Raw genomic sequence first — 15,221 nt, 5'->3', positions numbered from 1 at the left:
TCTAAATGGGAAAGCGTGGGATACAAATGTAATAAATAAATAAACTGCTTGTAAAAGATCAGTCTTTGCACTGACTTCTTTTGCTGTTGAAGATGATGTGAGCAAATTTTATTCTATAGCTTGGCGGTTTGGCACGGTATAAGGTCTTCAAAGATGACCTCCAGAGATGTGGAAGCTTTGTGGCTTTCCATTGTTCAGCGTTTATAGCGTCAGCATTGTCCTTCTCACCGTGTGACCTCAAACTTTATCCTGAACCTGCATTTCCATCATGACAACCAGCCATCTGTTGCTTTAAAATCATTGTGACCAAGTTTTCTAACTTACTCCTCTGACTTGCTTTTTAACATTGGTCCATTCACACAGGCACCGGTTCCTGAGAACCACTGATTCAGGTCCTCTTCTACATCGGGATCCTTACTGTCATGCGTCCGTTTTTAGGAAATGCCCTGTTGCCTCTCAGTTAAAGTCCACTTGTTTATCAAGTTCTCTTGTTGTACAACACATGCTATTGTGGGTTTTGGCACTCCTGTAATCTCTGCCAGTTGGCATTGACCGGTGTTTGGTGGTTGTTTTTTCAATTATTCTAGCAAGGCAGTTTTGTCTGCGAGTGTTAGATCTTTCTTTGGCATTTTTTCAGCACATGTCTCAAATGGAATACGACACACCCCGCAGCAGCACGTATACGCAAATGCGGCAGACCATATAAACTTCAGGGGTTGGTGACATATCAGTGATGTTTTATGTACATTACTGCCTCAAATAAATGGCGCATTGTCCCAAATAAGTGAAACCGTTGTCCCTTTACAACTGCGCTTTGTTTCCGTTCTCTGTGTTTTGGGCCAAATATGCGGCCACCCCAATTAACCAGAATCCACTGTATTTAGGCATCCTTATTGATCATTGACTGTGCTTTCAGTCCTACATATCTGCAGTTGTGAAATGCTGTTTTCTGGATTGTGTCGGATCCATTCTGTTAGATCTTTCTTTGACACTTAGGACCTACAGACAGTTTTTCACACACTTTACGTCTCAACTCAATTACTGCAACTCTGTACTAGCTGTCCTCCCACAATATTCAATCAAGTGCTTACAGTTGGTACAAATCACTGCAATACATATCTTATTCCACCTAAAGAAATTGGAGCGAATTTTGTCCTACCTTTTCCAACTTCACTAGCTTCCTGTGAAATATTATTTTCAGTTTAAAATACTTATGCTAACCCATAGCGCTATCTTCACAGGACTTCCTCCTTACCTTGCAACTACAATAGTTCCTTATACAGTAGCCCCTCCACCTATGGTCCTTTCTCTGCCACCGCTGACTCAAGCATGGCTTGACTCTGCCCGTCAATCTGCTTTCTTCCACTTAGCTCTCTCCCTTGGAACTCTCTCCCACGAATCTTGCATACCGAAGCCAATCAAATTAAATTTTTTAAAGCACTTAAGTAATTTATTTGAAGTGGCATACAGCTCTATTCTCTAGGTGGAAAAGGCATCCCAGGCAATGCAGATGAGATACCTGCCTCTATGGAACAATCCTTATGTTGCCCCTTTCTTTGTATCCTTATGTTGTCACCTGCCTTTATAGAATATTTTTCTTTTTTTGTTCCTTACCTGTAGGTTTATGTTTTTACCTACCTCTTTGTAATAATATGTTTTATTGTCTTTTGCCTATATCCTTGTATTGTCCTTTACTTGTATCTGATCCTTCTGTCCTTTTGACAATGGAGGTCTAACAGCAACATAACATAGTAGATGACGGCAGATAAAGGCCTGTATGGTCCATCCAGTCTGCCCAACAAGATAAACTCATTGTACATGATATTTTATATGTATACCTGTCCTTGATTTGGCCTTGCCATTTTCAGGGCACAGACTGTAGAAGTCTGCCCAGCACTGGCTTTGCTTCCCAATCATCAGTGTTGCCACCCAGTCTCCATTAAGCTTCTAAATAGGATTCCTTTGTATTTATCCCACGCATTTTTGAATTCTGTTACAGTTTTCATTTCTACCACTTCCCGCAGGAGGGTAGTCCAGGTATCTACCACCCTGTCAGTGAAAAAATACTTCCTGACATCATTCCTGAGTCGACCCCCTTTCAACTTCAATTCATGCCTTCTAGTTCTACCACTTTCCCGTCTCCAGAAAAGGTTTGTTTGCGGATTAATACCTTTCAAATATTTGAACGTCTGTATCAATATTACCCCTGTTTCTCCTTTCCTCCAGGGTATACATGTTTAGGTCAGCAAGTCTCTCCATGTACATCTTGCTACGTAAACCCCCTACCAAAAGGTTCAAAGAAGAGTGACCAAAATGATAAAGGGAGTGGAACTCCTCTCATATGAGAAAAGGCTAAAGAGGTTAGGGCTCTTCAGCTTGGAAAAGAGGTGGATGAGAGGAGATATGATTGAGGTCTACAAAATCCTGAGTGATGTAGAACAAGTAGAAGTAAATCGATTTTTTTACTCGTTCCAAAAGTTCAAAGACTAGGGAACACTCGAGGAAGTTACATAGAAATACTTTTAAAACAAATGGGAGGAAATATTTTTTTCAGTCAATGAATAGTTAAGCTCTGGAACTCTTTGCTGGAGGATGTGGTAACAGCAGTTAGTGTATCTGGGTTTAAAAAAGGTTTGGACAAATTCCTGGAGGAAAAGTCCATAGACTGCTATTGAGGCAGGCATGGGAAGCAACTGCTTGCCCTGGGATTTGTACTAAGGAATGTTGCCATGATTTGGGTTTCTGCCAGGTACACATGACCTGGCTTGGCCATTGTTTGGAAAACAGGATACTTGGCTAGATTGACCATTGGTGTGACTCAGTATGCCTACTCTTGTGTTTTTGGAAAGTATAAGCAAGTGACTCACATATCTCCCCGCAATCATCTACCTTACCATACCATACCATCGAGAGCCTTATATTTTGCAGGATTCTATGTGGATTACAAGAGTTAGCCTCGACAATAGAGGGAATTACAAAATAAAATTAAACATCATTAATAAATGCATGAAATTTCAGTTAGAAAACAGATAAGTTTTAAGAGATTTTTGAAACATTAAATAATATGAGAGCCCTTCCTTCCCATTATTCATTTTGGTTGCCCTTCTCCATACCTTTTTCCACTTCTACATTATCTGTTTATTACCTTCTAATCATGACTTATTAATACCCTCTATTCAAACAGTAAACATAGAATTTAGGTAATTTCTCTATCAGTTATAACTTTGAGAAAACTGTAACTTACACTGTTTGTGACTGGTAAAACCCAATAACCAGGTAATCCTCCCCAGAGTTTGCAATAAGATATTGATCCTCTCTGGATATTCCATAGCGAATTTCTGTATCTTTAAAGCAAATAGATTGAACTTTCCCAGATAGCAAATAGTAAAGTTTTTTTTTTTTTTTTTTTTACCATTTATAGCTTAGGAAATGAAGGAATTTGGTACAAGAGCATTGAGGAGGACATAATGGCAGGATGAGTGTTGGAATGTCCTAAGATATACGTCGATGTTAGGTCTTGTTGGGGCAGTCTGCATAGAGGTTATAATTTCAAAAGAGAAAATGGATTACTGACAAAAAGGTATTGGAGCATCAGCCTAAAATTCAGTTTTTTTGCACCCCCTCAGAGGACTGACTGTCTAGAACAGAACTGACATGGCCAGTGAAGCAGTAGAAATTGGGATCTGGAGAACTACAAGTTTATAAGGGTCAGAGTTTTGTTAAGTTTGGTGTACACACACATACAAGATAAATTATCCAGTCATAGCCATAGTTGAAATAGAAAGTTCTATCATTGACCTTGTTGGGTCATATTAACGCTATCAAATTGAGCAGCATGCCTATTTCAAGGTAGGAGGAGTGGGAGCTAAAAGGTTGTTTTATTAAACTTGGAAATGAAACGGTTCCAGCATTAGATTTCAATTTATGCAGGCCACAAAATATAGAGGAGGGCTGGCTATGCTGGATACCTAAAGCAAGTATTTGCTAAGCTAGTATATATGCAGAGATGAGTGACAGTGTAGAAATTGTAAAGATATTTAGAAGTTGGAACAGCCATTCCATTTAATATGGAGTACTATAGGTGTTATGGTGTCATAAAAGTCAAGATCCTGTAGTCACTATTGAATTATTTTCTGTAGCTTGGTAATACTGGCGCTGGTGTGTGGGGGTTCTTAGATGGGGGAGGATTATTTGTGGGAGTTTGACTGTTTGATGTATTTGTTCAAGAGGAACTGTACCACTTAACTTCTTTGTTTATTCTTATTGTTTCTTTTTTCCAATAAAAAAGATTTAAAGTAATATGGAACGCTTACCATTTTCTTGTACTGTAATTAGCTCTCTCCTGGGAATATTGCAGGGGCTTATGCCATTCTCTTTAATCTTCTATTGGGAGTTTGCTTTTCACAGTTTTTCTAGCTCTGGATTGTATGTCACTCAGAGGCGTATCTGAACTGCGGCGGTAGGGGGGGGCCAGAGCCAGAATGAAGGGGCACATTATAGCCGTCGTCGTCATCACCGCCCCCCCCCCCCTTGCCGCCGTCACCAACCTTTGCTGGTGGGGGACCACAACCCCCACCAGCCGAGGTCCGCTTCCTCCTGCTGCTGCCTTTAAAAATATTCTTTCAGCTGGTGGGGGACCCCAACCACCGCCAGCCGAGCCAAGGTCTTTGAAGTTCTTCGTCCTCGTGCTGTTCAAAGCTGCATCCAGTTTTGGAGTCTGACGTACAATGTGCTGCGACGTCAGACTTCGAAACTGGATGCGGCTTTGAACAGCACGAGGACGAAGAAGAACTTCAAAGACCTCGGCTTGGCTGGCGGGGGTTGGGGTCCCCCGCCAGCTGAAAGAATATTTTTAAAGGCAGCGGCAGGAGGAAGCGGACCTCGGCTGGCGGGGGTTGGAGTCCCCCGCCAGCAAAGGTTGGTGATGGTGACGGTAGGGGGGGGTCCAGGGCGAAATCTGCAGGAGCCCAGGCCCCTGTGGCCCCACGCAGATACGCCCCTGATGTCACTACAAGAGGGATTCTCTCTGAGGCACACACCCCTGCAATATTCCCAGCTGCAAACTGTGCCAACACATTTCACAGGATCCTACAGTCACCCTTATTCTGAACGTTTTTCCCAAGTGAGTATCATTCACATGCTGAACCTCCAATGTAGTATACATCATTCAATGCAAAAAGTGTGAAGAAGGGTGCTATACTGGAGAAACACGGCTCTGTTTACACAGGCACAATATTAAACACTCCAGTACTGAATAGGATGCCACTTCTGTGGGACAGCACTTTACAAAACCAGAACATTGCATCAATGATCATGGTAAGAACACTAAAGGAAATTTTAAGACAATCCAGGAACGTAAGGCCTTTGAAGTCAAAATGATGAAATACTTTGACACCCACCAGACAGGACTTAACAAAGATCTGGGCTTTTTATCCCAATATCTATATATATAAAACTCACCCTCAACGTTCTATTGGCTTCTGACGTCACTGAAGCCAAGGTTCGTAAGTTCGAAGCTCTGAAGCCTCGAAAAACACAGTCTCTTGTCCCCGCCCTCGCGTCAAACGTTATGACGTTGAGGGCGGAGGCGGAGCAATTCACCGCCCTCGCGTCAAACGTTATGACGTTGAGGGCGGAGGCGGAGCAATTCACCAACATCGACGACGGGTGGGGGGGGGGGGGGGCACAGGAAAGCCTTGCTAGCGCCCGTTTCATTGGCTCCAGAAACGGGCCTTTTTTTACTAGTAAACCATAAATTCTACTGCTTTGTCACTCTCCTATCTGCCAAACATCTCCCTCTGTCTGTCATCCTCCCAGCTCTCCCTGTTTTCTCAACTAACCTACCCCTCCCTTTACCTGTAAGACTGTCATCAGACTGCCTTTGTATTTCACTTTATATTCTGATATTTGTCAACATTTGCTTATTTCCAATCTGAAGAAGAAGGGTTACCTTCAAAAGCTAATCAAAAGATGTATTAAGTTAGTTCAATAAAAAAGGTATCATCTTATTTTCTTTTCTCTTTTTTTTATTTATTTTTGTTTATTACATAATCTTACACAGAAAGCCCCCCCCCCCCCCCCCATTTTGTGAGATTTCACAATGTGCAGTATCAAATACTTCGGCGGGTGTGTATTACACAGCAATTATTTGGTATAAAACTACTAACTGCATCAACTTTCTGAAGAATATGGGCAGATTGGAAACTCAGGATCTATGTTTTGGCCCTGTCCTAAGATCTAAAGATTTTGGTCCAAGGGAACAAAGAAGTTATGTCTAAATTCTTATAAAGCTAAATCTTTTGGCAATGTTTGTGTAGGCCTTCTGGGTGTCTATGGTATTGCATAGTCTACTGGGTTTTTTTGTTTGTTTTTGTTTTCAACACTCACTTGCTTTAATGGAATCAGACTATTCTGCTGAACATTTGAGGTTTGAAATCATGGTAGCATTAAGAAATACAGAGAAGACTGCATGTAGAGCACAAATGTCATCTGGGAAGTTCAGTTTATTATAGGAATAATTGAATGATGATATTGTTTTAAAATATCACTTGCATACAATTGAATGTGAAAGTCTTAAAATTGCTGGTAGAAAGTATGCCTGAAGGGATCCTTTTTTCAATGTACCCTAGTACTCTGACTAAATGATGCCTAGTTCTGACTCTCATTGTTCTTTGAAGTGTATATGAAGGCAATTTAGATAGTCCAGACTCCGTTGGTCGTGCGCTCTCTCTTTCACCTTTTTCTGTTATCTTTTGAAAAAATTTTTGCTTGCCATTTTAATATATAAAATAATTGCATGAGAAAAATTAGTGTAAATATTTTTTAAAAGTGCAAGAATGTACAATAATTATTTTGTATTTCATTTTACAGGCAAATCTTGAGAGAGAACAACTGTCTACAGACCTTGTTACAGCACTTAAAATCTCATAGTTTGACGATTGTCAGTAATGCTTGTGGAACATTGTGGAACCTATCTGCACGAAATACAAAGGATCAAGAAGCACTGTGGGATATGGGTGCAGTCAGCATGCTCAAAAACCTCATTCATTCAAAGCACAAAATGATAGCCATGGGCAGTGCTGCAGCTTTGAGAAACTTGATGGCAAATAGACCTGCAAAATATAAAGATGCCAATATTATGTCTCCAGGTTCAAGCTTGCCATCCCTTCATGTTAGGAAGCAAAAAGCTCTGGAAGCAGAGCTTGATGCTCAGCATTTATCAGAGACATTTGACAACATTGATAATTTGAGCCCCAAGACATCTCATCGTAATAAACAGAGGCACAAACAAAATCTGTACAGTGAGTATGTTTTAGATTCAAATAGACATGAGGATGGCATTGGCAGACCAGAGAGTTTTAGTACTGGTAACTTGACAGTACTTTCACCTTATTTAAATACTACAGTATTGTCTGGGTCTTCCTCTTCCAATAGAGGAAATCTAGAAAGTTCTAGGTCAGAAAGAGACAGAAGTTTGGACAGAGAACGAACAATGACTGGTTACCACCTTGCACCTGACAATACTGCAAACACTTCCAAACGAATTGGAATTCAAATGTCTTCCACTGCTGCTCAAATTTCTAAGGTCATGGAAGAAGTGTCAAGTATGCATGTTCCCCAAGAAGACAGAAGTTCTGGATCCACAACAGAAATGCACTGTTTGACAGAAGAAAGGACTGCACTAAGAAGAACCTCTACTGCCCACTCTCATTCAAACACTTACAATTTCACTAAAGCAGAAAGTTCAAGTAGGACTTGTCCTATGCCTTATGCCAAGGTTGAATATAAGAGAGCATCAAATGATAGCCTGAACAGTGTCAGTAGTATTGATGGGTATGGTAAGCGAGGTCAAATGAAACCTATTGAGTCATACTCTGAAGATGATGAAAGTAAATTTTGTAGTTATGGACAATATCCAGCAGACCTTGCACACAAAATACACAATGCAAACCATATGGATGACAATGATGCAGAGCTAGATACACCAATAAATTATAGTCTTAAATATTCTGATGAACAGTTGAACTCTGGAAGACAGAGTCCTACACAAAATGAAAGATGGGCAAGACCCAAACATATACTAGAAGATGAAATGAAACAAAATGAACAGAGACAATCAAGAAGTCAAAATACAGCTTACCCAGTATACACAGAAGGCAATGATGAAAAACACATGAAGTTCCAGGCACACTTTGGACAGGCAGAGTGTACATCTCCATACAGATCAAGAGGGCACAACAATGCAGAGCAAAGTAGAGGAGGCACTAGTCATGGAGTGAATAAAAACGTCAATCAGACCCTGTGCCAAGTTGATGATTATGATGATGACAAACCAACTAATTACAGTGAGCGCTATTCTGAGGAAGAACAACGTGAAGATGATAGACAAACCAACTATAGCACTGAATATTCTGAAGATCAGCACCATGTAGATCAGCCTATTGATTACAGCCTGAAATACTCAACCGATGTTCCTCCATCTTCACAGAAGCCGTCTTTTGCTTTTTCATCACTTTCATCAACACAAAACAGCACAACAGATCATATCTCATCACATAGCGGAACTACTTCCACCCCATCAGCTAGGTCCAATAGACCAAAACAGCTTCATCCAAATTCAGCACAGAGTAGAGGAGGACAGACTCAGAAACCACCATCTTGCAAAGCTCCTTCCATTAACCAAGAAACTATGCAGACGTATTGTGTAGAAGACACACCAATATGTTTTTCAAGATGTAGTTCCTTATCATCATTGTCATCAGCTGAAGATGAAACAGGACGTGGTCAGAATACAGGTACTGGTAATAATCTTCAGATAGCAGAAATGAAAGAAAATAGTGAAACCATGACTACTGAAAATTCTGCAGGCGATGCCCGATCAGCATCACAGCATATTCGAACTAAAGTAAATAGACTTCAGGCTTCTAATTTATCTCCCAATGATTCATCCAGACACAAAGCTGTTGAATTTTCCTCAGGTGCCAAATCACCATCAAAAAGTGGTGCTCAAACACCTAAAAGCCCACCAGAACATTATGTTCAGGAGACTCCACTAATGTTTAGCCGTTGTACATCTGTTAGTTCATTAGATAGCTTTGAGAGCCGTTCAATTGCCAGCTCTGTTCAGAGTGAGCCTTGCAGTGGGATGGTAAGTGGTATTATAAGTCCAAGTGACCTTCCAGATAGCCCTGGACAAACAATGCCACCAAGCAGAAGTAAAACACCACCACCTCAAGCACTCCAGGTAAAGAAAGAAGCAGCTAAAAATAAAGTACCTACTACTAATGAGAAAAGAGAATCTGGTCCAAAACGATCAACTATAAATGCAGCAGTTCAGAGAGTTCAGGTACTTCCCGATGCAGATACATTGTTGCACTTTGCTACTGAAAGTACACCAGATGGTTTTTCTTGTGCATCTAGTCTAAGTGCTCTCAGTCTCGATGAGCCATATATTCCGATGGATATAGAACTAAGGATCATGCCTCCTGTGCATGAGCACGACCATGGAAGTGACGGAGAATCTGAAAAAGCTAAAGATGCAAATTATTTCCAAGAGAAAAGGGCAGAGAAGCCTTCTGAACCTGAAAAAGACATTCTGGATGAGTCTGATGATGACATTGATATACTGGAAGAATGTATCTTTTCAGCTATGCCTACACAGTCTTCAAGAAAAAATAAGAAACCTTCACAAACTTCTGCTTCAAAAATACCTCCGCCTGTGGCCAGGAAACCAAGCCAGCTGCCAGTTTATAAACTACTTCCCTCACAAAACAGGCTTCACAATCAAAAGCATGTTAGCTTCACACATACAGATGATATGCCACGGGTTTATTGTGTTGAAGGCACACCAATAAACTTTTCAACTGCTACATCACTAAGCGATCTTACTATAGAATCACCACCAAATGAATCTACAAATGCAGAAAATGTTAAAATGGGGCATTCATCTTCTCAATTTGAAAGGAGAGATACTATTCCTACAGAAGGCAGAAGTACAGATGATACAGATGTGGGAAGCAATTCAGCTGTTACTATCCCAGAAGTAGATAATAAAAAAGAGGAAGGTGATATTCTTGCTGAGTGCATTCATTCTGCCATGCCAAAAGGGAAAAGTCACAAACCTTATAGGGTCAAAAAGATAATGGATCAGATTCAACATGTTTCTGTTTCTTTGTCTGGAAATAGTAAAAGTCAACAAGAGAGTGAAAGAAAAAAGCCAACATCACCAGTAAAACCAATGCCCCAGACTACTGAGCACGGAGCTTCTACACGAAAAAACACAGAGGCAAAGAACAGTTTTGGAAGTGAAAGACATTATGGAGATCTCGATAAAGATTCCAAGAAGCAAAACCTTAAAAATAGAGATTTTCCTGAAAAACTTCCAAATAATGAAGAACGTGTACGAGGAAGTTTTGTATTTGATTCTCCACATCATTATACACCTATTGAGGGTACACCTTATTGTTTCTCACGGAATGACTCCTTAAGTTCTCTAGACTTTGATGATGATGATGTTGACCTTTCCAGAGAAAAAGTAGAGTTAAGAAAAGGAAAACAAGTTAAGGAAACTGGGGCAGAAACTAATGAGAGCACAGAACGGTCATCTTCAATTCAGCAGTCAACAGGCAGAACACAGATTAGTCATAAATACCCCACAAGTAGAGGACAATCTAAAACTTTGACGCAGAAGCATAAACCTTTTCCACAATCTAAAGAAGCCACTGGTAGAGGAATAGCTTCTGATGAAAATGTACAGAATTTTGCCATTGAAAATACTCCTGTTTGTTTTTCTCGCAACTCGTCCCTCAGCTCTCTCAGTGATATTGACCAAGAAAATAATAATAAAGAAAGAGAACCAGAAAAACAAACAGAACATCTTGATTCCCAGATAACAGCAGGTAGACCACAAACTTCAGGTTATGCTCCTAAATCCTTTCATGTTGAAGATACACCAGTATGTTTCTCTAGAAACAGTTCCCTTAGTTCATTAAGCATTGACTCTGAAGATGACCTTTTGCAGGAATGCATCAGTTCTGCTATGCCTAAAACAAAAAAGCCATCAAAATCTAAAGGGGAAAGTGAAAAGAAAAATTTGAAAACTGTGGATGGTATATTAGCAGAGGAGCCAGACCTCATACTGGATTTAAGAGATTTACATAGCCCAGATTCAGAGCACGCTTTTTCACCAGATTCAGAGAACTTTGACTGGAAAGCTATTCAAGAAGGTGCAAATTCCATAGTTAGCAGTTTACATCAGGCAGCAGCTGCTGCTGCATCACTTTCAAGACAGGGATCATCAGACTCAGATTCAATTCTTTCACTGAAATCTGGGATTTCTTTAGGATCTCCATTTCATTTAACACCAGACCAAGAAGAAAAGCCTTTTACTAGCAATAAAGGTCCAAGGATCCTGAAGCCTGGAGAAAAGAGTGCACTGGAAAATAAAGCAGAATCAGAGAGTATCAAAAGCATTAAAGGAGGAAAGAAAGTGTATAAAAGTATGATTACAGGAAAACTGCGTTCTAATTCTGACATTTCAAGCCAGTTAAAGCAACCCCAGCAATCAAATATGCCCTCCATCTCCCGTGGTAGGACAATGATTCATATCCCAGGAGTTCGAAACAGTTCACCAAGTACAAGCCCAGTTTCAAAGAAACAACTACCACCAAAAAACACAGTTTCCAGAAACTCCAGTGAAACCCAAAATTCCACTAGTTCTCCTAGAGGAATTAAAACTGTGAAATCAGAGCCAAGTTTTGTGACTAGGCAGCCATCTACACCAGGAGGTTCAAGTAAAGGGCCTTCTAGGTCAGGGTCCAGAGATTCTACTCCCTCTAGACCTGCCCAACAACCATTAAGCAGACCGATGCAGTCTCCAGGACAAAACTCAATTTCCCCGGGTAGGAATGGAATAAGCCCTCCTAACAAACTGTCCCAGTTACCAAGAACATCATCACCTAGTATAACTTCAACTAAGTCTTCAGGCTCAGGGAGAATATCATATGCATCACCAGGAAGACAATTAAGCCAACAAAACCTGGTAAAGCAAACTGGTTTACCCAAAACTACTAGTGGCATTCCCAGAAGTGAATCTGCTTCTAAGGGACTAAACCAAAACCTCAGTAGCAGTAATTCTAGCAAAAAGGTAGAGCTGTCTAGGATTCCATCAACAAAATCCAGTGGAAGTGAGTCTGATCGATCAGAAAGACCCACCTTAGTGCGCCAATCTACTTTCATTAAAGAAGCACCAAGCCCAACACTAAGGAGGAAGTTAGAAGAATCTGCTTCATTTGAATCATTGTCTTCCTCTTCTAGAGCTGACTCTCCAACAAGATCTCAAATACAGACTCCAGTTTTAAGCCCATCACTTCCTGATATGTCGTTATCGACCCATTCATCTATCCAGGCTGGAGGCTGGCGCAAATTACCACCAAATTTGAACCCTTGTATAGATTACAGTGATGAAAGACCTTTAAAGCGCCATGATATCACTCGCTCTCACTCAGAAAGTCCATCGAGGCTTCCAATCAACAGGTCAGGAACATGGAAGCGCGAACACAGTAAGCATTCTTCATCACTTCCTCGTGTTAGCACTTGGAGAAGAACTGGAAGTTCTTCATCAATTCTATCAGCTTCCTCAGAATCTAGTGAAAAAGCAAAAAGTGAAGATGAAAACCATCATGCAAGTTCTTTTCCAGGACACAAGCATGTAAAAGAAAATCAAGCACCTGCAAAAGGAACTTGGAGAAAAATAAAAGAAAATGAAATTCCCCAAATAATGAATAATCTTCCTCAGAATTGCTCTTCTGGTGCTACAAATGGTGCTGACTCAAAGACTTTACTTTACCAGATGGCACCTGCTGTTTCTAAAACAGAGGATGTGTGGGTAAGGATTGAGGACTGTCCTATTAATAATCCAAGATCGGGAAAGTCACCTACAGGAAATACTCTCCCAGTTATTGATAATGTGTCGGAACAGGATATAAGAGATGATAAAGACTTAAAAGACATTCAGGGAAAACAAAATGCAGGAAATGGAAATCTACCTGTCCGTCCAGTTGGTTTAGAACATCGCTTGAATTTATTAATTCAGACAGATATTCCAGATAAGAATGTAACTGAGCCAAAACCTATGGTGAATAATCCCCTTCTTGCTCCAGAAACCAATGAAAATTCTGTTGCTGAACGCACTCCATTCAGTTCTAGCAGCTCAAGCAAACACAGCTCACCTAGTGGAGCAGTTGCTGCGAGAGTGACTCCTTTCAACTACAATCCAAGTCCTCGGAAAAGCAGTGTGGATAGTAACACAATTCGACCATCACAGATACCAACACCAGTTAATAACAGTACAAAGAAACGAGATTCAAAAACTGACACCACAGACTCCAATGGAACACAGAGTCCTAAACGACATTCTGGGTCATATCTAGTGACTTCTGTTTAAAAGAACTTGAATGATGCATTAAAAATACTAATCTATTTGCAACTGTTATGTACAAAATTTGTTCTAAATTGAAACTTTTAAAAATGTAAATAGGTTTGATTCTTGTAGAAGGTTCTTGTTCTGGAAGCCATATTTGATAGGATATGTTGTCTTTACTGGTAAATACATGGGATGGATATTTGGTTGATAAGCTTGAATAAAACTGATAAAGCAAGTATATTTGTAAAGTGTTCTACATATAGTTAAGTAGCATTCTCTACAATGATCCCTTACATTTCAGTTACCTTAAAGTACAATACACATGAAATTTAGTTATTACTGTATCAGTTTGTAAACTAAAAACTGACTAAAACTATATCAGGGAAAATTTGGTATTACTTATGCAAAAAAGACACTGTTTTTCATTTACATATGAATCCATCTAACCCTGTAATAAATCATGTAACTGTGAAATTCACAGTAATATAGTTCCTGCTGAACAACCTTTCCTGGCTTGCTTTTCTTTTGTTTTGTTTTGATTGTGTTTTTTTGTTGTTGTTTTTTTAGCATGAAGAGATCTGATGGTTTATTTCCTGAAGTAATGGTTAACATTGCTGTGGTCACATGATGTGTATAGATAGCTCTGGTATAACAGTGTACATTTTTGTTTGTGCTCTGCAAAGAAGGAAATCTGTTTAACTGTAAAACTTTGAACAAGCTTGTTTTATCTGGAATAGTTTTTCTGAAGGTAGGTAGGATTTTGCTATTCTGTAACTTGTATATTCTGGTATTTGAGGTTAGATGGCTGATCTTTTATTAATGAGACATGAATTATGTCTCAATAAAATCTAAATGAACATTTCAGAATAAATTATTACCATATGTAAACTACAATTTGTGTTTTACTTATAAAAAATGTTGAAGAAATCAATGTGGGGGGTTTAATCAGTTTTGCCATGCTGCTTCCTCATACCCTATTTTTTTCATGTCCTACACATCTAATACTTTTTTTCACATTCAAAAATACATATTTGTGGCAGATCATTTTGAATTCTTTGTCCTGCATAGCATGAAGAAAGTGTGTATTCCTTTGCTTTCAGTTTAAAGCTTAGCAACCACTAATAGAAAAAAAGATCAAATCCTTTCATATTTTTCAAGATATTTTATCAGAGGCTGCAATGCAAAATGTGTTCCAGTACAGTAACTTTGAGCTGGAATGGATAAGCGGTTACATATAAAGATAAAATAATGTGGTAGCTATGTTAGTCCACTTTTAAAGGTAGTAAATAGAAATAAATTATCTGAAAAAGAAGGGTTACCTTCAAAAGCTAATAAAACATTTATTGTCAGTCTAATTAAAAGGTATATCATTTTCTTTTCTCTGTTTTAATTTATTTCTATATATTACATGTAAAGATAGTATAACTGCTTATATTAACAGTTCTGTTGCTGTATTATCCAATTCTTGGTGAATTCTACAGAATAGAAGATTGAGCTTGATTAATCTTGACTCAGAATTAAATGCATTGCCTGCAAATGTTGGGAGATCTAGTTACACTAACAATGATAAGATATCTTGTGTCAGTTTTACATTTATTTACGTTTGGAGCAATACATCTAAAAGTGAGACATTTTTTTGTTAGAGATCATCAACTCATATTTATTTCCACTGAAGCAGTTGCTTTGCTAAAATCATTAAGTTTATTTCATTTCATAATTCTCATTTAAACCATAAGCATCAAAGTGGGTAACAAATATATCAAAACACAATCCATTTAAATAAGCAATAGTTTCCTAT

At 39.2% G+C, this 15,221-nt stretch overlaps 1 protein-coding gene across 3 annotated transcripts in view; it reads left to right on the top strand.

The window, feature by feature from the left end:
• LOC115463193 (adenomatous polyposis coli protein-like) overlaps positions 1 to 14,718 on the top strand; it is a 343,184-nt gene extending 328,466 nt beyond the window's left edge. For all 3 annotated transcript variants that reach the window (XM_030193482.1, XM_030193484.1, XM_030193483.1), the window contains one exon: positions 6,871 to 14,718. In XM_030193482.1, the coding sequence (XP_030049342.1) occupies positions 6,871 to 13,444 (6,574 nt within the window). In that variant the 3' untranslated portion in view covers positions 13,445 to 14,718. The remainder of the gene's footprint in view (positions 1 to 6,870) is intronic.
• The last annotated feature ends 503 nt before the right edge of the window (positions 14,719 to 15,221 follow it).

Source organism: Microcaecilia unicolor, chromosome 2 (genome assembly GCF_901765095.1).
Source record: "Microcaecilia unicolor chromosome 2, aMicUni1.1, whole genome shotgun sequence".
Taxonomy (NCBI): domain Eukaryota; kingdom Metazoa; phylum Chordata; class Amphibia; order Gymnophiona; family Siphonopidae; genus Microcaecilia; species Microcaecilia unicolor.
The sequence above is the reverse complement of the archived record's forward strand: the minus strand, read 5'-3'. Positions and strand labels throughout refer to the sequence as shown.